At 35.5% G+C, this 26,666-nt stretch overlaps 2 protein-coding genes across 4 annotated transcripts in view; one reads left to right on the forward strand and one right to left on the reverse strand.

Annotated features, from left to right (window-relative positions):
• Positions 1 to 1,849: 1,849 nt before the first annotated feature.
• Positions 1,850 to 3,058, reverse strand: LOC117600209 (uncharacterized). The gene is made up of 2 exons (XM_034315294.2): positions 2,466 to 3,058; positions 1,850 to 2,396 (listed from the first exon to the last, which is right to left on the reverse strand). The coding sequence occupies exons 1-2, from the start codon at positions 2,811 to 2,813 to the stop codon at positions 2,007 to 2,009; spliced, it is 738 nt and encodes a 245-aa protein (XP_034171185.1). The 5' UTR covers positions 2,814 to 3,058; the 3' UTR covers positions 1,850 to 2,006.
• A 201-nt stretch (positions 3,059 to 3,259) lies between these two features.
• The window catches only part of Frl (formin-like protein), a 30,373-nt gene continuing 6,966 nt past the window's right edge, over positions 3,260 to 26,666 (forward strand). For 2 of the 3 annotated variants that reach the window (XM_034315268.2, XM_034315270.2), the window contains exons 1-10: positions 3,260 to 3,759; positions 20,744 to 20,827; positions 23,850 to 23,936; positions 24,283 to 24,389; positions 24,458 to 24,597; positions 24,754 to 24,932; positions 25,145 to 25,221; positions 25,304 to 25,619; positions 26,120 to 26,236; positions 26,333 to 26,573. In XM_034315268.2, coding sequence (XP_034171159.1) covers positions 3,541 to 3,759; positions 20,744 to 20,827; positions 23,850 to 23,936; positions 24,283 to 24,389; positions 24,458 to 24,597; positions 24,754 to 24,932; positions 25,145 to 25,221; positions 25,304 to 25,619; positions 26,120 to 26,236; positions 26,333 to 26,573 — 1,567 coding nt within the window. In that variant the 5' untranslated portion in view covers positions 3,260 to 3,540. The remainder of the gene's footprint in view (positions 3,760 to 20,743; positions 20,828 to 23,849; positions 23,937 to 24,282; positions 24,390 to 24,457; positions 24,598 to 24,753; positions 24,933 to 25,144; positions 25,222 to 25,303; positions 25,620 to 26,119; positions 26,237 to 26,332; positions 26,574 to 26,666) is intronic. The other variant, XM_034315269.2, reaches the window with a different exon arrangement.

Here is a 26,666-nt window from a genome sequence, read left to right on the forward strand (position 1 = left end):
TGTATGATTGTCTGTTAAGAAACATGAATTGTCTGCGACACAAACATGAATTTTTAATAAAACCGTATGATAAGAAAAATTTTGTTTTTCTCGTTGGATCGGGCGTAAGGGAGTGATGGATAAAGGGAGTGATGCAACTGCACTTGCACTCGCGTATATATACCATTGCACGCGCATGCGCATGGACATCCCAATTTGCGCAAGCGCGTATGCCTTGCATTTACCTGCGCATGAACACGTGCGCAACAAATATGCACTCTTAATTTCAAAATAAAAACCAAAGGAAGTAAAGCAATATAGTACGGTTTATATTTTGAAATCAGCCATAGTAAATCTTATAAGCCGAATGTCGGCAAACATCTGATTAATCTCGATATTAATATCTTCAAAATTAGAATTTTGAAAATTCCTCTTTCCCGTCATTTTTCCTAAAGAAGCCCGCCGTACTCGGTATTGTGCATGGAAAAAAGTGTGCTAATTGGAAATTACAATCTTTCAAAAACGAAATGAAAAGTTCTGTACCAGAAAATACGTAGCTCATATTGATTACTTCGACTAACGATCTATTATTCATGTACCTACACGATCTTACTTGCCATTGTATCGTAGCCTTACCTTGAAAAGCACAAAGTTGGAGATCTAAGGCCACCCGATTAGATTAATTAAAGAGCTGTTTCTTTTGTTGTATGTTTCATTAACAAACTCAAATTGTATTTAATAAAAATAATCGAACAGTGCAATCACAAAATTTAATTAGAAAAAAATTATATGAAGAATCAGCTTATCTTTATATTTTGCAAAATGAAACAAAAATCTACAAGGAATGAAAATGTAGAAGAAACTGACTAATGCTTACAGAATATTAAAATGATTATTACCATAATTTACATGTATTTACACATAGTTCTTTTGTACAGATTATTCATACAATGATTGGTTAAAACATCAATGACATGCTTTATACGATCATATAAAATCGTACTGTGGAAATAAATACGATTCTCCATTAAATTATACAAATTTTTGTACCAAATCGTCATTTGTACATTAAGGTAGCATGTTAAACATGTAGGACACTTTTGTCGTCGCTTGCTAAAACACGCTATAAAAAATGTGTAAAGATTGGAAATAAACATTTTTCAAAGATAACAATCATTTAAACCTATTATTCCACTGCTTTAATTTTACAATATTCCAACGTTGATTTAGCTTTAAATAAAATATCTTGCAGTTTAAACAAATTTTAAGTCATTGCATTTAAAATAAAAAGTACGAACGTAAGGTAATCCTAAAATTAGAATTGCTGGCGTTTGCACGTAATTAATGATTATTCAATTCTACGCTTATGTTACGTTAATATAGATCAGACGTGTACAGCAAGTAGCTCAAGGGGACAGGCTTCTGTCTCGGGTACCTCCACGCCGTCAAATGAGATCCCATGCATACTTAATTTCGTATGCACGCCTGATATAAATATATACAATTAACTCTTCGTACATTTCTATGCCATACATGGACTAATGATATTATAAGATTAAAATTAATGATGGGTATTCAATAATATAAATCAGCACTCATATAATTATTAGTCAAGATAACTTAAATTTAATTCATATAGTTGAATCTTAACTAAATATAGCTGGATCTTAGATGCTTCGACAGTTTCTAGCCGCTTAATCTATCGGTGAAAAATTGGTGTTTACTGTTCCCTTGTATTCTGACATATATGTACCTCTTTTAGTACATACTAAAGAATTGCACATATATAATTCTACACTTATCTTTTCACAGCCTTCTTGTGAAAATATCGTTTGAAAGAAGTATTATATCATGCATATACGTGATATGCTTCTATAATAATCTTTGAAAAAAAAAAATTTCGTTAATTCGTCAATTCATATAACAGAACTGTTTCATAAATTCCTATGTACATTTAAGTGTTAATATGTACAATTTAGATATAAAGTACTGTGCAGTGTAATTTCCTTAAAAGCACTCTCTTACTGTTATATAAGATCTTGAATCACATTTGTTGTAGGAGCAGAATGAACTCCATTTTCTTGGAAATCTTCACAAACACTATCATTATTACTGCCATTGCTTTTATTTACTAACTCTTGACCGAATGTTACATTCTCAAGGTTTATGTCTATTGAGCTTTCTGTTCTGGATACACTGCTAACATCTGTATCGTCTAACCCCAATTCATTTTTCGAATCTATATAAATTGATTCTGAGGAGAGCAAGGGTTCAAAGGTAGGCGACATTTCTGAGTCATTTACTTCTTTGGAGTCATTTAATTTTTTCATCAATTCTGCCCAAGGATCTTCCAAAAAGGAGGTCCTATCTATGTAGTTCGATATATCTACCTGTTTACGTGCGTCCTTTTGATAACCCTAAATATAAGAAAACCAACATATTTTGTGCTGCTTATACTAGTGACCATAAGAAAATGATAAAATTACCTTTTTTTGACCATAGAATTGTTTACCAGAGTGCTTGTAAGGAGAGTACAAATTATTGAAATTCGACTTTGGGGTTGAATGATAATTGTTCCGGTAATGGTTAAATCCACCACTACCTGAATTACGGTGATTACGACCTCTAGAACCACGCCAATTTCGTTCTGGCAATGGTGAACTGGCGTTCAACGGGATAAAATCATTCCCAGAGTTTTGATTTGGAGAAGTACACTGATAATTATCACTCTTAATATAGTTATAACCTGTCCTATTTTTACGATCGTGTACCTTCCAATTGTAATTCTGCTTCGGTTTGCTGCTACTCGGCATACTTAACGGAGACTTTTTCATTTTTCCAATGTTGATTTACACTAGTCTTGTTTCATACAATCTACAAATATTTACAAATACTTTTTATTAACCAATACACTAAAACGACGCCATACTGTTTTGGAGGTTAGATAGTAGATCGATATCTCGAAATAATGGCGTCCTTATATATCGATTTATCGATAGTTATTAACTCGATATATGAATTTGAATAACAATTGATTTTGTTAAATTAAGTTTATCTTATCTACAATTGTTTTTAAATCTAATTAATTATTTTATAATATAAATTGTACAATTTTATCACACTCTAATGTATAGTGCTTCCATCTGGAATGAAATTATCAACAAACCACCACGGCTACCAACCCTACACACATCTCATTTCAAATTCACCGCGCATTGCAGATGGCGCAGGCACGCACGATGGCGCATGCGTAGTGGCTGTGATGCGTCGCAGAGGAGCGGGCCTGGCAGACGCAGCTAGTGCTTCGTGCAGTGTGGATAGTAGAGGTTTACATCGTGTTGTTGTTCGCGCACGTTCGTCAGTTTGTGTCCGCAATGGACGGCTTGGTACCTGTTGCACGGCCCGGCGCGGACCGGTTCGATTCGTCTTCTAATCGACGTTAAAAAAAGTGATTTCCGGTCTGTGGAAGATGAACCGTCACGATCGTGGCTGTTGACGTTTCTCCTGGTGTGACAGTGCTAGCCGCTGCAACGGCGCAGGATACGTGTTACGACTGAAATAATGGGGATCGTACAGAGCCGTGCCGGCGAGAGCGATGGCGGTGTGCGCGAGGTGTTCATCGGCGGTGTCAAGGGCGGCGCGCCTCATCAATCCTGTCAAGCAAGCCTCGGCATGGGAAGTTTGGGTGGACCGCACGCACGGACTGGCAGCGTCCGTAGCGCGCCGAGGCAACCGATGCCTGACGCCGTCGAACTCGAGAGGCGCTTCACCAAAGTGCTGGTGAGTAATATACACTTTTTGCTTATGCCCTAATACACACATCCGGCATGTGATCCGTGAAGATTTGGAACTGTCAGTATACTGGTACGTATGGGGTTAGGACGCATTCGTAATTCTTAATGACCTAGTGCAGTTGCAGTACGCTCTCATTATATTACCGCGGACAATTTTTCAAGCTTCCAAACTTTCATTTTTTTCTTAAACTACGATGGTGGAAGAGCTTGAAAATCCGTGTGAAGGTTAAATCGCTCACGTGGCAATATAACGAGAGTCTACTGTACTATAGGATTCCATGACTCACGCTATGTTCTACGATTGACAATTTTCTATTAATCCTCGAACAACGGATAGTACAGTAGTTACACGCACGGCGGATACTGGGTTAAACGTGACCCAATATTCGGGAATAAATTTTTAGAATATTAGTATATAATAATATTATTTTGGGGCGAAGTAGCGTGATAGATTATCACGTTTGAAGGTCCGAGATCGAACCTCACAAATGAAACTAGGATTTCACATTATTTCACAATTTTAGGAATATTAGTACATTATTAGTATTTAAAATTCGTATTGAATATTGTATTGAATAAAACATTCATGAATTCACAATTTTAACTTATTGTAACGATGGGTCTTGAATGACCCAGTATCCGTCGACCGATGGTTAATTATGCTATTATGAGGCAGAGAAGGATGTATTGTGGCTGTTCGTTAAAATGCGCCAGTGGCTACGATATTTCAGAGAAATGTGCATCGATGCGCATACAAACGACGTTTACAAAGCTATCTTTTGAGAAGCTTTCAAAGGATCCATTTACGCCGATATGTGTGAACGGTGAAGGTAATAGGATAATAATTGAATCGCGCTGATCACGTTGCTCGTCAACCGTCGATTTAGCTCGCAATAGAAATTTGACGGCAGGATTAACGTGTGGAAGATTACGAAATAATAGAAACTATTGAAAATATACACATTACGTGTGTAATATGCCTTTCAAATATGCATCTTGCACTTTCGTACTTTGTTGATTTAGAGACAACATCGTTATCATACTAACAGATGTAATGTAATTAATAAGTTGATCGGTATCAACACGTGTGACCTGTTAATAATTAAACTGAAATGACTCCACGATAGTGGTTATATTTAGCTGCTATCAGTGGTAAACATAAGGTCTTCCAAGGATTATGAAATTTATTACAAAAATTAATTAATATCGTAAAGTAAAATTTCTTTTGATTTACTTTTTAATCAGTCATACATAATTTAAGTTCTTATTTGATAAAAGCATTAATAAACGTGGTGTAATTAAGTTTCAAATCCTGCGAAATGAGATTCAAAATATGTATAATTAGCATATTTCGCCCTTTCCAACTAAGGCTTCTGGATCCGCCCTGTCTGCAATGCAGATGAACCTGGCTGCAAATGAATCACACGGTTTTTATTTATTTCTGAAGTGTGTTTGTTAAGCTGGGTTCACATGTTCGTGCAATTTGCATAAACTGAAAGAATGAATTACACCTGAACCGGTCGTATGCTAAATTAACAGAAAATAGAGAAATTAATGAAATAAAATGAATTGAGTATCAATTAAGTGCTTTGCGTTTCAATAAATTATAAAACCCGGGAAATTCAAAAAATTTGTAGGTTGAATTATTTTACTATTAATTAACAATATTTATTAGAGACGTTCGTTAATTTTTTCCACCGGGTCGAAAATGTCTGGTCAAATACGAGAATTTACACCGAGCGAAAGGGAGACCGAGTATAGAAAGATACGTACGCCTACGTAGAAGCGGCTCTCACCAAATAAGATTCGATTGTGCATCCAAACGAGCATCGCGGCAACTACGAACGTATCGTAAACAAAGAGACCCCTTTACGGCTCGCATTAACGTACGATCATTCGATTCGTTATCCTTTTCACTCCACTCTACACATCCAAAGATATCTTTGTCTTAATGTCCAACCTCCTTAGTCTCCCTTCTTGAAATCAATAATTTCGATAATTCTGGTATCGTGAATGTACCCCATTGTACGTATCCATCTAACTACCGTCAACCATGCTCTTTTAATTTTAATAATAAGCTTTTATAGCGTGCCTGCACACGAAATTGCCCGTAGGGCGCCCGGGCTGCTCGCGGGCTTTTCACTCGATACCAAACGGTAGGTTCGAGTTTGTGCCGGGACTTTGCTCGCGGGCTGCCCCATAGCATGGAAAACACAATAGTAGATTATGTAGTATTTTAAATAATTTGATGTAACAGGGTTAATTAACAGAGGCGATAAAATAATTCACTTGAATTAAAGTTATCGTTAGTAGGGTGAGAAACTTGGAGTTAGATATTTTCCATATTCATTATTGTATCATAACAAAATAGTAAATAATTTGATACGGCTGCAACAGTTACTTGAACCCGTATTTTTACACACGTCCGACCTAAAGGTGCGGCTAACTGTTGTTGCGTTACACCTGATGCTCGATAACGAAGTATGGTGCATCGTTGTAATAGCTTCCTCGTAAATCATACTGCTGGAAGCGTTTGTAATAAACATTCGACTTACCCGTTGGTTACAATGCTATCGGAGTTTCTATCTTGGAACTAGAGAAATTAATTAGTAATATTAGACTGGCTAGACCTTTTCAACAGATGAAACCTTAATTGTTCGATTTTGTAACGTATGAAGCTATCTTTTAAAAAAAAGATAATACGGATCCACGATTAGTGCAATGATAAAGATTGAAGGTGTTAAAAACATACTCTGTCGAGCATCAATTTCTTATCTGTAGGAAGAAACAGTTTCACCTATTAACACGTAATCCTGGCTGCTTGGCTAGCCAAGTCATTCAACCGTAAAAACGTTGATTGTCGTGCGGAACGCGTCGATAAAGTTACTAATTAAAGCTAAGTGCTTATCGTCTAGGGGTCTTCAGCGAGTCAACGCTCGTCCTTTTCATTTTTTTTCTGTTGCTCTAATAAACACTATTAATGAGTTTCCATCGATATTGAATCAATACTATTTTAATTCATATACAGGGTGTTGGATCGAAATTTACAATTATCAATTTTTCATTCAAATTGAAGAAATTTCAATTTTTCTTTATCTCGTCACTTGTGTTTTTCCTACAATTTCTTATAATCGCAATTATCTGAAATACATTATTGATTCAAGTTTATCGGTGTATATTTCAAAAAAATTAATGAAATCGTATGTTATATACATCATAACTATCTTATCTTACTTAATATTTCCATTGAATTGATATTTTTTTTTTAAATATCTTAAATTACACTGTAACGAATACACGTGTGGAAAAGTTGTAATTCCAAGAATTCCAGTACTGATAAAAATTAATGCAATTATTTTGGAAATAACATTAAAAATGATCGCTTCTTTTAGTATTATTACGGATACCTCAAGTTACTTTCGACAATGCAGATCTGTCGAGTGCAGCTATGAGGCAGCAAAGTGAAAGGGAAATTAGGTATTACAACGTACAAATTGCCGCAATAACTTTTTTGCTCACGTTTTTTTCGTCGTTCTCTTTCGATCAGAATTGTGTTACATGGAGGTAGTTATATTTCTAATGCTGATGTTGGGAACATCAGGAGCAAGTACCAGACAGAAGACGATCTTCTAATCAATTTATAAAAATTCAACTTGGAGACCGAGCTCGAATCCTGCTGCATTCTTGAAGGGCTGTCGGAACAGAGGCATAGGCTAGCTAGCTTATAGAAGTTACGTGTACCTGCTCGCTTGATAGCAACAGCACGATCCTCTTCAAGGGTTCCTGCTCCACACGAGAATCTTCAACATTCTCACAATCGTGAAGCAAACGCTCTCGCTGACCGACGCCCACTTCTTTTCCTCTCTCTTCGTTCATCCTCTCTCACTATTTCGCCGTCTCTTACCATCGGTGACAATACGTCTGGAACGTTGCCAAACCACCGCGATATGGTCAAATGTTCGAATTCAGAATTTCCTCCTTTTCCATATGGAGATTTTTCAAAAATTCCTAGATTTTTGTTTAGGATCTTCTAATTATGATAAACTTGAAAAATACAGTAGAGCATAAATTATCCGAGGTGCTTTGAATTTTACATTGATTTTAAAAATTGGATCATTGATCTTCTTTAAATTGCAACATGAATTTGATATATTGCTGTGCACGCAGGAATTTTCATTCCTTTTTCTTATTTCTTGTGATTTTTCTCTACTGTACGATATCGATCGAGATCGATGATCGATAGGATCACACCGTGATACACGATTGTATAGTACAGCTGCACGCTGAGGAATTGAATACAGAACGCGAAAAATAAAAAAAAATGTCGATGCTGATAACACGACCCTCTGGAGCTAAACAATATAATGTCCAAGGGCGGAGTTCTGTCTGAAAATATCCACAGGAAAAGATAAAACCGGCGTTTCTATATATAGAGGGGTCTTGGAGCAGTGTTTCTCATGTTGGTGTATCTTTGGTAATAAATTAGGGAATTTCTTGATTAACTCTTAATCAACTACCCTAGAATGCTAAATCAGGAAATTAATTTTCTTTTATATACGATACATAAAATAATTTGGCAGTGGGATTAGAATATATTGAAAAATAAAATTAAAGAAAATGAATTTTTTTTTAAATTATTTACTAGTGACATATTTTCGAAACTTCTACTGTATATCAGTTGATGGTGCAATCGAATGAATCACAGGAACTGTAAAACGCTTGGCGAATCTAGGGGAAAAAGCGTTTTGACGATTACATAACCGCGTGTAGGAAGATACGAAAGCAACGCAGAAATGCTTTCACTATCGACAGACTGGAAAACGTGTCGACCGTCAGTGGCGGTGTATTTTTAACGCGGATCGCAGGCAGACAGCTTTGTGCAATTTGTGCGCACAGCTGAATTAAAACGGCTGTTTGTGAACATGCAGACGTTTTATGTGTACGCGTACAGTACGGGGCACGGTAGACTTCCCTAGAGAAAATGGCGATGTAAGGGAAGCAGGAATCATCAGAATCTTAATTCCAATGATATTAATTATAAAAGTAATTTGCTAACGAAATAATGTGATTTTTATATATGGTCCCAGTTTTCTAGGTTTTCATTGGGGATTTCATTTTCATTTGAGGAAAATTTCATTTCCTTTGGGGTCCCTATGGGAAAAGTCGAGAACCATTTTTGTGACTATAGAAATGTGTCGATGTAAGGGAAGCAGGAATCATCAAAATTTTAATTCTGATGATATTAACATTAAATTTAATTTAAATACCAAATGATATGATTTTTATGTATGGGCCCAGTTTTCTAGGTTTTCATTGGGGATTTCATTTTCATTTGAGGAAAATTTCATTTCCTTTGGGGTCCCTATGGGAAAAGGCGAGAATCATTTTTATGACTATAGAAATGTGTCGATGTAAAGGAAGCAGGAATCATCAGAATCATAATTCCAATGATATTAATTATAAAAGTAATTTGCTAACGAAATAATGTGATTTTTATATATGGGCCCAGTTTTCTAGGTTTTCATTGGGGATTTCATTTTCATTTGAGGAAAATTTCATTTCCTTTGGGGTCCCTATGGGAAAAGGCGAGAATCATTTTTATGACTATAGAAATGTGTCGATGTAAAGGAAGCAGGAATCATCAGAATCTTAATTCCAATGATATTAATTATAAAAGTAATTTGTTAACGAAATAATGTGATTTTTATATATGGGCCCCGTTTTCTACATTTTCATTCGGGATTTCTATGGGAAAAGGCGAGAAAAATTTTTCCTAGGGAAGCCTGATCGCGAGTGTACATGACCATAGTAATGTTGAGAACGTCTCGAAACTGGTAATACAACCGTAAAAAGATATAGATTCTAGGTATAAATACAGTAGTGGATCAAGTATACACTGTACATCGCGTAGTAAGGTGAACGTTCGTTTAATTTCCTCATAAAAGATCATGTAAATAAATTGCTCGATTATTCCGCACTCAAAAGTAACTTTGTTGTAATTGCATCGTAATTGTGTCACCAGTGAGATTTGTAGTTACAAGACGAAAGGGTTAACAATGTTCACCTATCATCTTTGAGAAAAAGGACAAAGAGTTAGTGCAGTGGGGAGCACGAAATGGCCCATGGCCAAATGGCGCGCACGTGCGAATAGAGCTATTTCTGCAGCATAAATAAAGGTTCCTCCACCTTCACGCTGAAACGCGTGCATTTGCCAGTGGCGCCTAACCGCTGTCGTTTGACCGTGAACTGGCAGTCATTGGTCTGCCAAATTGGAAAAAGGGTTATTCGTTCTGTAATCTACGAACAAAATACTTGAAATTAATTTAAGTATTTAAGCGGACCATGGAGAGAGCCGCGACTGATCAAGACTGTTGAAGGGTTAAATAGTGATAGACTCTTTCTAAAGATATTTGAGTGATTTCTAAATTGCACAATTATTCTTCAATATTCCAAATTTATTTTTCTTTTTTTTTTTCTTTTTTTCTAATAATTTATAATAGATTTTTTGAGAATGAAATTATTTTTACTTCATAAGAATCTCAACGATATTAATGTTCTAATATTAATGTATAGTGTTAAATATTCGAGTTAAGAAAATTGTTATTACGCTGGCACGAAAGACGATCCTAAAAGACACCTACACGACACGTACCGCGAAAAGTTCAAAGAGCAATTGTTCTTCGTCAAGATTGCAAATGCAGAGCCCTTCTAGCAACGATCGTCTTCCTGCGATTACCATGCACATCTGCTGCCCTGCTGTGTTCTTTATGATAGCTCATATGCGCGTGCAATAACACCTACACGTGTGGACCAGTCCACCCGTTCTCAATAGACCTTTTTTCCCGTGATAAGTATCCTTAGAATCGTAGCCGAGTCATTCATTGAGAATCTAGCCCCTTGAAACAACAATTTCTACAACGTAACTATAAACATCATATTTTTATATCATACTAAAAAATAAAATAATAATTTCTCGAAACAATTAGACGATACAGGATCATTGTGTTTGCCTGAGAAAAGTATGTGTCTTGAGTATGCAGTCTTACCACATCCGTCTGTTCAATTGTTTCGCCATTAAATCCTATGATTCATCACACATGATTATGGTGATGATGCCATTCGTTACTCGGACAATTTTATAAATAAATCAGGAATAATTAAGAGCGATAAATTATAATGAGCAAACGTGTGCGACCCTTTAAATATTAACACGTTGACTGCCGTGGGTGGTTACCAAATTACATGCACTCCAATAATTAAAAGAAAACGATAGAAAAATATTATTTTCAGTAGTATTGTTATTATACTAATAATGTAAAGTATCAAATTAAAAGGTTGACATTTGAAATTTGAAAATTAATTATTCCTATTCTTAATAATTAGAACTTTAATATCTATGTGCTATTTTGCAGTGGTACTTTTACCATTTAACGTGTAAGGAGATATTTCGGTGGATAGGTTCGTATCGGACACCCTGTGCATAGGTTTATTCAAGCGTAACGTGGGTGAGGATGTCGGCTCGGTAGTTCGACGGCTGCCACAACAGAGAATCCTAGGTGTGTCACTAACCGGTGTTAGGGACACAATCCCACTGCCACAGTTATTTCACATTTTTATCATTCACTCTTTTGTACTCTCCTGATCACGCCAAGAAAATGGTCCCTAATATTTACATGACTCTGTCATAATTCACCTTCTATAATTCGATAAATAATATTTTTATCATTATAAATGTTTATCTGAAAATGATACACAGGTGATTATAATAAAATTATAGTACATAAATTATAAGATAAATAATTAAATATTCTGAGTGCAAATCGAATCGATTGATGGACCGCGTTTAAAGCAGTGTTTTGCAGGAAGGGTTGCATCCCTGGTAACGAGGCTGGCTCCATGCAGTCTATGCACCCTTGTTCTACCCTCGGTTCACCCTCGTTCTAGGTACACGCGTTTCCACGTCCCCTAGCTCGTCGCCGTCAGGGGCCATAACCTCCCCTAACCTTCGATTCTCCTTGAAGTTCAGCGATCCCAAATGGTGGAAACCCCATCCATTCTACGTCCCTAAAGCTTTCAATATCCCGCAAGCTTCCCATTCGTTGCGTAACCTTCGCGACGGTTTTCCTGGAAAATGGAGGGCCGTCCAGAGATTTTTATTCGAATGAAATTCGACAGCTTCGAATCTAATAGAGATAATTAGAAAAGTTCGAGTAAGCGGTAGATCCTCTTCAGGAGCGTACGGATTAAAATAAGCGCAAGTTCACAGATACGTTAATTCGTCGTCTTTTGTAGCTAGCCGCAATGACTCGCCGAGTGCTTCTCCGGAGATCACTTAACGCGCTTTAACTCACTAATTATCGCATCTGGCTGGATCATTAGTCCCGTGAAAGTTGACTAGAAATTCTCTTAAACTAGTGGAATTAATTCTGGACACTTTTAAATTTTTAATTAAATTTCACATTTATTCAAATTATTTAATATATAATCATTAATATTTTATATTCTAATTTTACGGCGTCGCTTATATAAAAAAAAATCAAGAATAAAGTGTCCAGAATTAATTCTACCAGTTACATCTTACATTATCTATTTTAATACACTCTTTATTACCTTGTAAATCTGAATTTATTTTGAATATCCTTGGAAATTTTACTCGGTGGTTGGTTCGACTCACGCTGCGCTTACGCGCAGAACGAGAGAATTAGATGAACATTTGCGAGAGCAAACGGAGAATTTGCTTGAAGAAAATTAAACAAGAACAACGAGAGGAACGATGAAGCAGAGACGGGGCGTGGCAGCGGATAAAAGGAAAAGAAAATGCGTAATCGTGCGTGAGTTCGCGAAAGATGATGTCACTATGCAGTCGGCACGAGTGCACGTGACGTTATCACTTAATTTTAGACGACGCTCTCTCATTCAGCTTTACGAGACTTTCGATGTCCCTCGAAGCCAGTTAAGAACGAGATGGTATAATAACCCCGTATGACCGTCGTTTTAAAACAGACACTGCAAACTTTTATGCACTTTTATTCACACGTTTTGCTATCGCGACGAGTCCACCCATCGTGAAACATATTTTTGATTAACGATGAACATTTTCGTACTTTTTTCTTCGATACATTTGATGCACATCTAATTTCAAACGCAACGCGATTATTGAACGAAAATTTATGTAAATTTATTCAATCTACTGGTTCTACTAGTTACTCAAAACAAACATATGTAAAATGAAATTTCTCTGTGTTCATGAAAAGTCCATTGCATCGCGTTACGTGGTTCTTAGAAATGCTAGAGGAGGATGGTAATAAATATGTATAATACCTTCCGGTAATAAAATCATAATTGTGGAAGCGTAAGAGCATGCAACTTGCTCTTGATGTATGGACTTATCTAATGTAATAATTGTTCCGCTATAAAGTAGTTGAATCATTCACTTATTAGCATATTTATTAGTCATTTTAATTAGTATAATCATGAAATTTGTTCTGAAATTATTTTATGGAAATGTATAAGAAAATAAGAAAGAAATAAGTATACAAAATAATTTTATTTTAATAATCTAAAGCATAAAATGATATATTTTTTCCTAGCCTTTAACTAGGTTTCAGCATATTGATTACTTTTTTGGGTGGCTTGTCTATTTTTAAAGGATTCATCTCCAATATCGATATCCGAAAATGTATAGTCTACCGGATAGGATATCAATACTAATCGGATTATTAACGCGTGAATATCACTAGTTCCCCTATAGACAAGGTGTATTAGAAATTTTTTAGGAAACCCTTTGAGCAATCTACGGTGAATTGCTACAGCCTTCAAAGCAACACCGATTATCTCGTCTAACTTGATCATATATCGTTTACCTACACTTTATTACATCAATTTCGTAATTTTCCAATTTCTCAAACAAGCATCGTTTACCTGATACACTTAACTTATTATATTTAAACAAGGCAGTTAATTATATTTAATAATTACGGTGAAATTACCTTGCTGAATTGAAAACCGATATTACATGATTGAAATTGTATTTTTTTATTTAATAATTTCTAATTTAAGCAGTTTTATATGCTGGAAGAATAATTTTAAAAGAACAGTATAAAATTTAAAAAATGAAACTGATATGAAATACGGAATTAAATTAACATTGTGGCTCTCTCCATGGTCCGCCATCCGAGAGTTGAATACTAATGGCTATCGACTATTTTTTATTGTAAATTATAATAGCCACTAAAATGACCATTTAAAATCCAAACTCTAGTGATTAACCACTGTGACTACCATTAAACTTTGTATCCAATTTCTGTTTGTTACCGCGATACCCGTTCGAATGCAATTACAAAGTAAAAAGCAAGTTCAACAAACCTAATTAAATCCAATATAGTGTGCACGGTCGTACAGTTGTCTTTTCCCCTCTACTATTTCCTTCTATAAATATTGCACAGAAAGAGGGACGAAAATAGATGGGGGATACTGTACGTCTGCGCAATATAGATTTTTCAAAGGAAAGTTTGTTTCCTGTGTGAGACACCTTTGAGAAATCGAACGAACGTTACTTTCTATTCATTTGTACAATTATATTACCATTTGTTATTTTCTATTAATTAGTATATTTATTCATTAAAATGTTAAATGGCGTGGGAGTCACTAGTGATTGTACCCTGTTGAATTTTTATTTTTAATATTTTGTAGAATTTTTATTAACTTAGGATAATTGATTTGAATCAAGTTATGAGATTTAATGTTATTTAGTGAATAAATTAGTGGCAAATTGGAATCAAGCTAAATATGTAAAATTAGTGCTGTGAAAAAAAATAAATAAATAGAAAAGTTAGAATTGTTATTATAAATTGGCCATGGGTGTACGAAGTATCTCTATACCATTTTAGGTTCCTGGACAAATGGTTCCTAGAAGTTGGGACATGATTAAGGAAATGTCACTTCCGTAGATTCCGGATGCACGTTTTCACCAAAAATAGAATGTTCCTTTCGTCCTTCGGCCATTGGTCCTTCCGGAGTGACGCAGCATTCGAACAGCTTAGAATCATAAACTTGCTATAACAAATTTAATTTTCTGTTATTTTTAATCTTTTTCATGGAAAATCAGCAATTTTCATTTTATGAAAATTGTCTTTTCAAGTTTTTATACAAAAGATAGTAATGAAGAGTGTAGAAATATGTATACATCTAATAAAATAACTATTTCTTTCCTGAGAAAACAAATGATCTACTAACAATTAGCTTTCTTCATAAAGAGGATCCTGGAATAATAGTACAATACAACAGTTAGATCCTCTTTGTTTGCAAATTCTGAAAAGGATGATTCGACATAGAAAATTTCTCCAATTTACTTGGGCGAAATTGGAGAGAAAGATAAAAAGGAAACCAGGAGATTCGATAAATTCTCACACATTCGCGGCCCACTTTTGCAAATGATGGTGTTAATTAAGGAACGTGATCCGTGAAGATACGAAACGTAAATTACCGCCTGTATTTCACGGATAATTTAATGAACCTATATAATTCAATCTTACTATTCCACACACTGTTAAACTCCAGTAAAATTTATTTACATACAAATTTCACTGAAATGAAATTGCACAAATTTCTACAAAAAAGAAAGGAAACAATGGATTTTCTAATTTCCTCATCAAAATCATCATTTCACAATAATACTTTCTCCTGCTTCTTACGCGATACGTTCAACACGGTTGCACTAAACTTCCAATAAAAATATTGTTAACTAGCAACAATAAAGGCGCGAATTCATTCTTCCGACATGTAGATATTCGCAGCTTCACGCGGAACGACACCTGACATGTCCTGATATCTGATTCCTCGGATCAGATAAAATTTACCAAGCAGAAAGATCGGAGAAAGTCGCTGGCAAGCGACAACGATCCTACAGCGAACAATAATAAATATTAGGATAAATAACGCAACGTTTGCTCGTGTACATTAGCTAACGCGAAACCCAAGTCGCGGATCCAGTTAGGTAATCAATAGAACTTCATTAGCAAACTTTGGACAGGGTAATATTAGCTGATGGAAGGGTAAGACGTGTTTCCATTTTTTTTTTCCATCTAAGAAATCAATAAGTTCCTCTGGTATATCAAACGAATAAACCTGAAATTTTTTTCCCTAGCTCGTTAACACTAGATTGCACATATGGATTTTTGGAACTAAGGAGTGGGAGGGGACATTTCATAATTCTATTAAAAAGCAACATATGTTTTAAAAAAATTATTTAAATAAAATCGTAAATGAATGAAATTGACTCTCTCCGGCAATCTAATGTTAAATTCATAAAAGTGATGTACGTCTTATTGTTAGAAGCGACTGGAAAATATTAATGGCGCATCAGCCACCCTGTGAAGCTCGTTAACGCGTATGTTGGGCCAAGGAGAAAAGAAACGAGTGGGCAGAAACCAACGAGGATTTCTGTCATTCGATATATATACTCCATCTGATTATTGATTGTGTTGATGGTGGTGGGTTCCCCCGTGTGCTATGGTGCATCCACGCAAAATCGCCCACGGAGGTGGATCGAACGTTTCGGTACATTCTGATGCAATGTAAGCTTCCTGATTCGTTTTAAATACAAACGATTGAATATTCTATTCCTCCATACTTATATTTCATTAAAAGAAGTTTAAATTTCCAGCGTACTTTCCCCGGGCTCCCGAGGAGCGCGCGGGCACTCGATTGCCCTACGGACAATTTCGTGTGCATACCTTGAAATAGCATCTGACATTGATCGTCAGATAAAATACAATCGGCCAGGAGAACATTGAACCTTCGGAAGAGGCACTTTCCACGATTCATCGTCTCGTGAATTGCTTTTTGTGTCGACCGCACTGGCGCCGTTTCTATGAAGCTTTTATGGGATATTAAACTGATAGATTGCGGTCTTGTTATGGTACACCATCCTCACCAACTGGAATTCCTTTTTCTTCCATTTACGTATCACTCCGTTTGTATCGTTTCACGAAGCAATATTTTCTAAATTTTATCGTAATACCTTTGCGATAATTCTTTAAGCATTCACCGACGATGAAATTAAGTTCTAAGTAACGTAATTATTTTCCCTCTTATCCGATGTACGATAAAGCATTGGCTATCTGAGAAATTAAATTTCCCGAAATCTGCTGTTTGATTTAATGGATAGCAATAAATACGTTGAACAAATGTAAGAATTAATGATTCTGATAAGAAAACTATCGTCTGGAGATAAGGCATATTAGTATCACGGTATCGATTTCAATCTTGTATTAAGTAAATTAATAGCTCGACTGGATTCCAGATACGAGCATGAAACATTTACATATGTATACTTGATCGTACAACCTTTTACTATGAGTTTATAGAACCCTAATTTTCTTTTTATTTAAAATCTCTTTGAATGAATTGTAAAAATTGTTGGTTTTCGAGCATCGCACGATGCTCGATGCCCTTTCTAATCTCCGTTTCCGGTGACCCTTGGCCTGGAAACACCCGTCTCATTATTCCGGCGCAGCGTTGCATGTAATACTAGCAACTTAGTCTGCTTGTCTATTTCATTTTCTGGTGATCGTTAAATAATTGCCCTTTTACGTGGTTACGTAAAATCGACACAGGATATACGTAGATATATTTTTAACAAGTTAGCTATTGTTTAAAAAATTTTCGATGCGGATACTTGACACTGGCTAGGCGCAAGTTCTTGCATTTCAATCGATCCCCGAGATCGTCTTTGGCTGTATCAGCCGCGGTCGCTCATTGAACCGTGACAAACAGATCGTTTCGCAATCATCGGTGTTCAGAGACAGTCCGGTTCCTCGGCCCGTAATGCAATACGGAGCAAATGTAACCCAAGTATTCGTCGTTTATTATGCTAGGAATCTGAGCGTCATTTTGCCAGGCTACCCTTGTGTACCCAAGAACATTATTTTCAGGAAAAAATATGGTAATTTTGTGTCATTGAAATTGGTATAAAAAGGGAATTAATCAAATTGAAATCTTCCAATTGTAGAACTAATTTTTAGGTTGAAAATAATTCAGAAAATTAAATATATAATCCATTCTTCATCCAACAGCCAATATAATTTCAGCAAAAATACGTCATTAAAATTTATAAATTAAAATAAGAAACTTGAAACCAGTCATTTTGACTGGTTTGATAGTTCTGGTGTTAATGAGTTTATTTGTTTCAACTTTAGAAAAAAAAAATTTTTCTTCTATTTTTCCCATTTTTCTTTTTAGTATATTTTTTAATACGTCGAATGATAAATGACTTCTTTCTGACTAGTCGGTATCGACAATTTCCAAGGAGGGTAATTTTCGATGTGTCACTCCATATTATCGATCACTTGACTTTCGGATACCAGGAACATTTTGCTTGAACGACCTGTTTGCTTCTTTAAGTGCACTTCGCTGAGAATTAAGGGGAACGTCGCTACGAACAGGAGCTTTTAACTCGACCAGCGCGGCGAATCTGGTAACACTGGTTTTGTTTCAGTCTACTGTAACACCTTTGTGTCTCCGTGACGATCACGCGATATCGCGTGTTAAGTCCTCGGCGTTTGAACGTTGCGGCACACGACTGGCCTTAGTTTTAAAATTCTATAAATTCCGTTCAAATGTTTATGAAACAGCATTTTTATTATCAAAATATTAATTAGTAAATATCGGAAAATATTATACTAATTATTCTTGAAAAAGAAAAGTTTCGTTGCATAATAATATTATGTACATACACATGTAATTTCTTGCGAAATGTTACATTAAATCATTGGAAAGTTTGTTTTCGAACGTAGAAAATGAAATTTATTATCGTATTTCAAAAAGACAAAAATTAGTTTCTATTAATTGGTAAAAAGAAAAAAACAGTGTTCAACATACTGAAACGAAACTGGAGTTGTTCCAAATGATCAGAAACCGTAACAGTGCAAACATCGCCTCGCCTCCGGAAAATTACAGCTTTTCTTTATTCACTGGGAACGCGTAAATAGCTGTTGCAAAAGGAGTACAGTTTTCGTAGAACTTCTATTGCATCGTTGGAAATTGTAATTCATTCTGATCAACGAACGAGAACGTGCGTTTGCTTTCTCTAACGAGGAAAGAACCGTAGGAAAAGTCATCGTTCCGAAGCTATAACTAGTCGAATGATATTGTTATCTTAAGATCTATATGACTTGATTTGACCTATTGACCCGGTTACTTTCCTATCCAGAGAAAGTTCATTTCTTTTCTGTACATTTCTTTGAACAAATTCATTTTGTCCAGGGTAAATACAATTTTCTTTATTTCCATTTGAACATCTTATCAGTGATATTCAAACGAAGCTTATGAGTCACAAAATATACGTAAACATACTTTTTAAAATTGCGTCGTATTCATCCTACGTATTAAAAGTATAAGTTTGTACAAGAAGGTCGTTTACAAATCGCGATTTATGTAATTCTTCGCGTGGTGCGCGTTCATCGTGTTATCGTACAATTCACCGTTCAAGTAGATGCACCGTATGCGTAATGTATATGTATCGCGAGTAGTGATGTCATGCACTCGTGGCTTCCGCATCCGCTCTTTGATAATTATTCGTCGACTATGCTCGTCGCTAACCACGACCACCTATACATCATAACTAAGAATATTATTCTTGACTCAGCTTTCACAACCTTCGTTTTTATCACTGACGTGTTCGATCTTTGTTTTCACTCGTATCGTTATAATTCGGTGCCTTTAATATTACTCCTTTTTTAAACCCTTTTTTAACCTGTCACTCAACGTCTGACGCTCGCTGTGCACTGGCGGTGACTAGTCACCCGTCCAACTAGACGGTGAATTTCGTATTCATTTTTAACTTTTGTTAGAGTAGAATATTATTACATTGTTATTTCTATAGTTGCCGATTTCTACTATTTAATTTCTATTTTATTTTATGTTACGAGATTATTATTTTGTTATTTTTATTTTTTAAGCGCGTCTAGGTTAGGATTGCCCCGTACCGGGACAGCGCATGCGCGAACATTTACATTCGAATATTTTTCCGCGCTTCCATGAACTTGAAAATTGGCGCGAAAATATGATAAGGATAAGAATTATTTTAATATTTGAAATTACTATAATTTAAAAAATAAAGATAAAGCACGGAATTTATTTCTACACCTAATAAGTGTATCTAAATATTGAAAAAGAAGGAAAGAAATTTAGATTGTAGGATTGTAAACATTATTAGCTAATGTAATTTATTCATCAGGTGTGTAAATTAAAAATATTGAAACGATGAAAATGAAAGCCACTCGATAAAGTCAGCAGCTCTCAGGTACTTGTTCGGTTCTTTTACCACGACCTTTGATGACTGCATTACCCTAACGAGGACAGTTCAAACAAGAAGGGATACTATGAGATCACAGCGTTTGCATATTCGACTAATTAGCGGTGTACCATCTACAAAGGGAAATTAATTATTTATTCATTTTGGTTCGATAATTAATTGCAATATTTATTGAACGAAAGCTTTAGTTTTCTTTAAAAATTGAAAATAATTTACTTTTAGACCCAACTGAAATAGGATCATAAAAAATGCAATTTTGTGAGTAAGCGATTTAATTATTGTAAAATGAAGATAACAAGCAATTCTTATCAGAAAATTGTAGCTTTTCAAGGTAGAATAAAGTATTTTAGTTATTCCTAGTTATATAACGCAAAGTACATTGTTGACGCAAAGCTATTTATACACATTATTTTACAAATATTTACAACAATTTTCCAACAATTATAAAGACAATTTTCATTGTTCTTATAAGGCAAAGGGAAACAAGTTAATTATTTCCTATGAATTATTCCTGAATCACCGTTGTGTTTTGCAGGCTGCTTTTATTTGCCAAGAAACAGAATAAAAAGAAGAGAAAAGAGAGTCATGGTACATGGCTCGGTATCATACACGCTCAGACATTAAAGTGAAACTTGGATCTTTTTGTGCGTTTCAGGCTTCAATGGATTTACCTCCGGACAAGGCAAAACTTTTGAAGCAGTACGACAACGAGAAAAAATGGGACATCATATGCGATCAAGTAAGTATGCAGCATCCATTAACAGCAGCTTTGTATAAAATTTAGAAATTAAATTTCAAAGCAAAATTTTTAAAATTTATATCGTCGAATGTTCTCTATATACACATGTATAATGCCATGAAAATATGAACTTCTCCAACCGTATAATAATTAAACTGAAAAAGTACAATGAACTCTTGAATGAAAGTACATCGTACGGTACGTGAAATTTTTCATACTGTCATTCACAAATGTTTCTTCGCGAAATTGATACCAGACTGGCATTGTAACGAATCATAAGAATGACGTAATCGGCCTTTAACTTGACGAACTTATTGTTAATCATCTTATTCTGAGATCTTTGCCCGCTTCGTATTCGTTCAATTCCTCGCCGACCAATGAATGCGGGTCCACGACCCGTGCTTTATAAATCGTCCCACGATCCTTCCTCGACTTATTTCGTTTAATCAATCATTTTGTCCGTACGGTACCAAATCTTCCATTAAAAAAATGATATGCTTATTTATTACGTGGTCAGAATTAAATTTATATGAAAATTAAAAATTTATTGCTATAGGAGCGAGAAGAATATTAACAATAAAAGTATCTTTTAGTATGATAAATTTGAAATATTATTATAATTACCGTGATCGAAAAAAATATAAACTATATTATGTGTATAATTAATTAAACAACAAATATTTACTTGATCATAATGGAATTAATTGGTGTACAAATTTCATAATAATGTTGAGGATAACGATGGTAGCTGAAATAATATTATTAAACGTGAACGTAAGGGGGAATCTTTTGAAAAGCTTCCTGCAGCCAAATGGTTTATCGCATGCATTAAGTCAGTTCTCTGTTCCGGAATAGCGGAAGAAAAAGCTACAAAAGGGTCCCTGTAAAGAGTTCAGGCAAGGTTTTTGCGGTTTAGGTGGACCACTTGCCTCGTTAAACAGAGAAGAGCCAAGCAGTTAGGGTGGAACTCGTCTCGAGTGGAAATCGCTCCCTTTTCTCATTGTGAGCTAGAAAGAATGGTGGAAAGTATAAAATGGATTTGACGAGTCGTCTGAATTGAGGATACGTGGTTGTTAACAATTCTTTTATTGCAAGGATGAGTCTCGGATATTAATGTAACTAGGGGCCAGACCCACCCTTCATTTTATCATTTAAAAATTTTAAGATTTTAAAATTTATCAATTCTAAAATCCCTGATTTTTGAAAATCCGGAATCCCTAAATTCCCCAGAATTTCGAAATAAAAAAATCCAGAATCCCCAAATTCCTCAGGATTTCAAAATAAAAAATTCCAGAATTCTAAAACTTAGAATTTTAAAATACCCCCAAATTTAAAAATACGGCCCTGTCTCGTCCCAAAAAAATCCAGTCACTCCAATAAATTCCTCAGAATTTCAAAATAAAAAATTCCAGAATTCTAAAACTTAGAATTTTAAAATACCCCCAAATTTAAAAACTACGGCCCTGTCTCGTCCCAAAAAAATCCAGTCACTCCAATAAATTCCTCAGAATTTCAAAATAAAAAATTCCAGAATTCTAAAACTTAGAATTTTAAAATACCCCCAAATTTAAAAACTACGGCCCTGTCTCGTCTCAAAAAAAATCCAGTCACTCCAATGATCCTAGGTGAAGCTTTCAATAAATAAATAGATACTTTCTGCCAGTTCTATCCACCTCTGAGATGCCGTTGCACCAGAATCTGTTGATGAAATAGGATATTCTTGAGGCGATAGGGTTGCCTGTTGGGGTCATCGATGGCCCGTCCCGATTTTTGAATACGCCTGTAGGGCATGTGGGTAACACGACACGGATGTAATGCAAGCCGTGCTATTATACGATACAAGAAAGCGGGCCACAAAAAAGTACAGCATCCCTACTTCACCAGAGGAACGTGTACACACGTGGTCAGGACACAGCTTCGAATTTTTTAAAATAATTTCTGAAATTCAACATAATTTTTTTTTTTTTTTTAATTAAGAATTTGTACGTTCTTGTTCATTAATTATGGAACATCTTAGCAATAAACATTTGGTCTGGCAACGGTATCAATTAAAATGACACAACGTTGAATCAACGTTTATAGTAATGACCAGGATGAGAGGTAGCTTTGAAAGGAATTTACCGTTTCGCGTTCCATGTGTGAATTACAGAGAAGTAACGATGATCCTTTGAGAACTGTACACGCGAGATGAAAGTGTATCCGAAGAATGAACCCACATGCGTGAAATTAGCCAAATTAGTGGCACAGGCACGCATTCACGCAGCCAGACACGCATTTAGGAAAACCGTGGGATATTGTTCTACGGTGTGCTTGTGTAGGAGTTCAGTAGCGTAAGTAGACAGGGTTTAGAGTAGGTTAGATCCCCATAAAATGTGGACCAGTTTCGTTATTCTAAAATTTTAATATCCTCTCGTAAGATTTTATCTTAGCAAAAATAAATATTTTTATTGTAAACAATTAAATTAGAATTAAACAGTATGAAACATTTGATACTTTAAAGCTAAAGGATCCATATCACCCCATACAAAAATCCTAGTTACGCCAATGAGGAAGCTACCATAGTGCCTTGCCCATTAAAACCACCGAGTGTGGAATTGCACACACCCTGATTACAAAGGCGTTCGCTTCAATCCTCGCTGTAGCTCGAAATACGCGTCCCTTCAAAGGATCGAACAATTTCATGTATCGTGTACACTTGAAATACGTATCTATGAAATTAATTCGAACAGTGGCACAATCATAATTATCTAATAGGAGGTTCAACAAATTTTTTTCCATGACTTACTAATATCGTCAGTGCCTAATTAAGGTGATTAAGAGGAGGTCTGAGAGGGTCTGCAACCCCAGGCCCCACTTTCCAGGAGGCTCTGTTATAAATCCCTGATTTTTTTAATTCCAGAATCCCCAAGTTTCCCAAAATTTCAAAATAAAAAATTCCAGAAATCCAGTGTCAGGGCTGGCTCTAGTTATAAATCTTCCAATAATATTAATAATATTATTATTATTTTTTTTTTCTTTTCAGGAAAGGGTACAAGCAAAAGATCCACCATCACATTACTTAGCAAAATTACGAACGTATCTAGATCCGAAAGCGTCACGAAGCCATCGAGTATGTTGAATTTACATTATTTCACGCATATTCCTTATGTGTTCGTATTTTCGTCCCTTTTCTGTTGTAACGCGAATTGGAACAGAATAGCGTATTGTAAGCGGTTCTCTAATTGTTTCAATTGGTACAGTTAACGGGAAAAATACGCTTTTAAATATTATATGCACTCAACCCTTTAAACACGATTCTGAACAAATAAGGTTTCGCTTAAGAGAGACCGAATTATGTATTCGTGTTAGAAGGGTTGACTGTACTTGTTTGGTTTTTGTACAAGAAAAAGTCCGTTTATTTTCTGTTCGTTTTTCGCGTGAGAAACTTGGAACAACGGATACTAATCATTATACAGACGTATCGTTTTCTCACGTTCTTTCAGAAAAGAAAAATGGTCGGAGAATCGACGTCGACGCAGGTATTAAGGGATTTGGAGATCTCTTTACGCACGAATCACATTGAGTAAGTTTTCTTATATTGTATTTAAAAAATTTGAAATAATCTATTCTGTAAAATAAATCATGTTTCAGGTGGGTAAGGGAGTTCCTGGACGAAGAAAATCAGGGGCTTGATGCCCTCATAGACTACCTCAGCTTCAGGTTACTCATGATGAGACACGAACAACGTCTCCTGGAATCGCATGCCAGTTCTGAAGAGAAATTACAAACTGGTAATTTTGATTAATAACAGTATCATTAAAATTGTGTATAAAAATAATTTTGTTAGTTTTCATTTTCAGAACTACATATGAAGTGTTGATTTTTGAAGTTTTGAAATTTTGAAAGTTGCATTTAATAATTTGATTTTTTTTTTTTTTTTATTGTAGCTGGTCCTGGTGACACCTCACCCTTAAATAACGGCTGTCTCAGGCCACCAATCCACGAGCTCAAGGATAGTCCTGGTGTTAAAAGGAGATCCAGGCACGTGGCACGTCTAAATATGGGCGAAGCGAAGGATGACATTCACGTTTGCATACTGTGCATGCGTGCCATCATGAATAACAAGGTATGAAATCTGTGTATGTAGAAGAATTAGTACAAGGACTACTGGTACTATTAACCCTTCCCATTTAGAAGCTGGTTTAACGTTTCGTTTGTAACGTCCACTAACTTGATAGTTATAGAGATTTCAGGATAAAAATTTCACTCAAACTTCTAGAATTCCCAAATTCCAAAAATTAAAACAAAGCCTTATTTGGTTTAATGAATTTTTTCCAGTACGGTTTTAATATGGTCATACAACATCGAGAAGCAATTAACTGCATCGCTCTTAGTTTGATGCACAAAAGTTTAAGGTAAAAAACGTGAGAAAAATTAATTTCTATTTCTATGATGTTTAAATTGAGAAAAATACTTTTTTTTTTTCTTTTTCTTTAGAACGAAGGCTCTAGTGTTGGAATTGTTAGCCGCTATCTGTCTTGTGAAGGGTGGACACGAGATTATTCTGTCCGCGTTCGATAACTTCAAGGAAGTGTGCTCGGAAAGGCGAAGATTCACAACGCTGATGGCATACTTCACCCAATACGATAGTTTTCACATAGAATTCATGGTCGCTTGTATGCAGTTCGTGAACATCGTTGTTCACTCGGTCGAGGACATGAATTTCAGAGTACACCTGCAGTACGAGTTTACCAAGCTTGGATTAGATGAATATCTCGAGAAACTTAGGCATACCGAGAGCGAAGACCTCCAGGTTAGTGAATCACCGTTCGTATCAAGATGATAGACTTCCATAGAGAAAATGATGGTCTAGAAGAAAATATACCCCATTATTCGCGTATATATGTATTTTTGAAATATTTAAGTTTACATTTTGAACCCTTGACTCGTTCGTCGTATTTGTCAGGTTCGACGTCTTATGACGCCATCCGTGCTGAAAATATTATCCAGGAGAAGTCTACGTTGCACTCAACTGTACAAACATAAATTAAATCATCACACGTTTTTGTTCTTTTTCCAAGCCAATTCGATCAATTTTAATTGATTTATTTGTTTCTTTCAATATTAATAAATTGAATCTGTCTTGTGTCAAGTAAAACGATAATTTTGAATGCTAATATTGAAAAACATAAAATATGTTACATTTGTTCTTAATTGTACATATACATATGATAACAATACAAGGTGTCAATGGTCTGTATTTGAAAGAAAAGTTTTAAGAATCGTGTTGATTTTGACTTAATGATCCCCTAGGTTCAAATTTCTGCGTATCTGGATAATGTGTTCGACGTAGCTGCCTTGATGGAGGACAGCGAAACCAAGACTGCCGCGTTAGAAAAAGTAGCTGAATTAGAAGATGAACTTGGCCACGTAAGTGTGTCGTGTCATTCTTTAAATAATTAAAAAAATTTCATTTATACTAGCATATAACTTGGTATATTTATTTCACACCTGTTGGGATATTAGGCGCACGATAGAATGGCAGAACTGGAAAGAGAATCCCTGGCTAAGTTAGCCGAACTAGAGACTGAATTGGGCGCGTTGAAAGTAGAATACGCGGAGGCTGTGGAGGCTCGTCGACTGGCCGAAGAGGAACTCACAGCTCTGAAGAGGCAGAAACAGGATTCCGCTCGAAGGCAGAGCGTTCTAGAAAACAAAATTATTGAACTGGAGACTCTTACCGGCACTCTTACTAAAGGTTCCACCGGTACGTTTCTCAACATTTTGATATTTAGGCTTGGACCCTTTACTAGCCAGAAGTATTAGCTAAAAATACTGCCTGTTGTAGAAAATTAATGAA

Source organism: Osmia lignaria, chromosome 15, assembly GCF_051020975.1.
Source record: "Osmia lignaria lignaria isolate PbOS001 chromosome 15, iyOsmLign1, whole genome shotgun sequence".
Classification (NCBI taxonomy): domain Eukaryota; kingdom Metazoa; phylum Arthropoda; class Insecta; order Hymenoptera; family Megachilidae; genus Osmia; species Osmia lignaria.

Coding starts and splice junctions, on each gene's coding strand:
- LOC117600209 (XM_034315294.2), bottom strand. CDS start 2,813: ATGAAAAAGTCTCCGTTAAGTATGCCGAGTAGCAGCAAACCGAAGCAG. Junction 2,397..2,465: donor AATTCTATGGTCAAAAAAAG/GTAATTTTATCA, acceptor TCTTATATTTAG/GGTTATCAAAAGGACGCACG.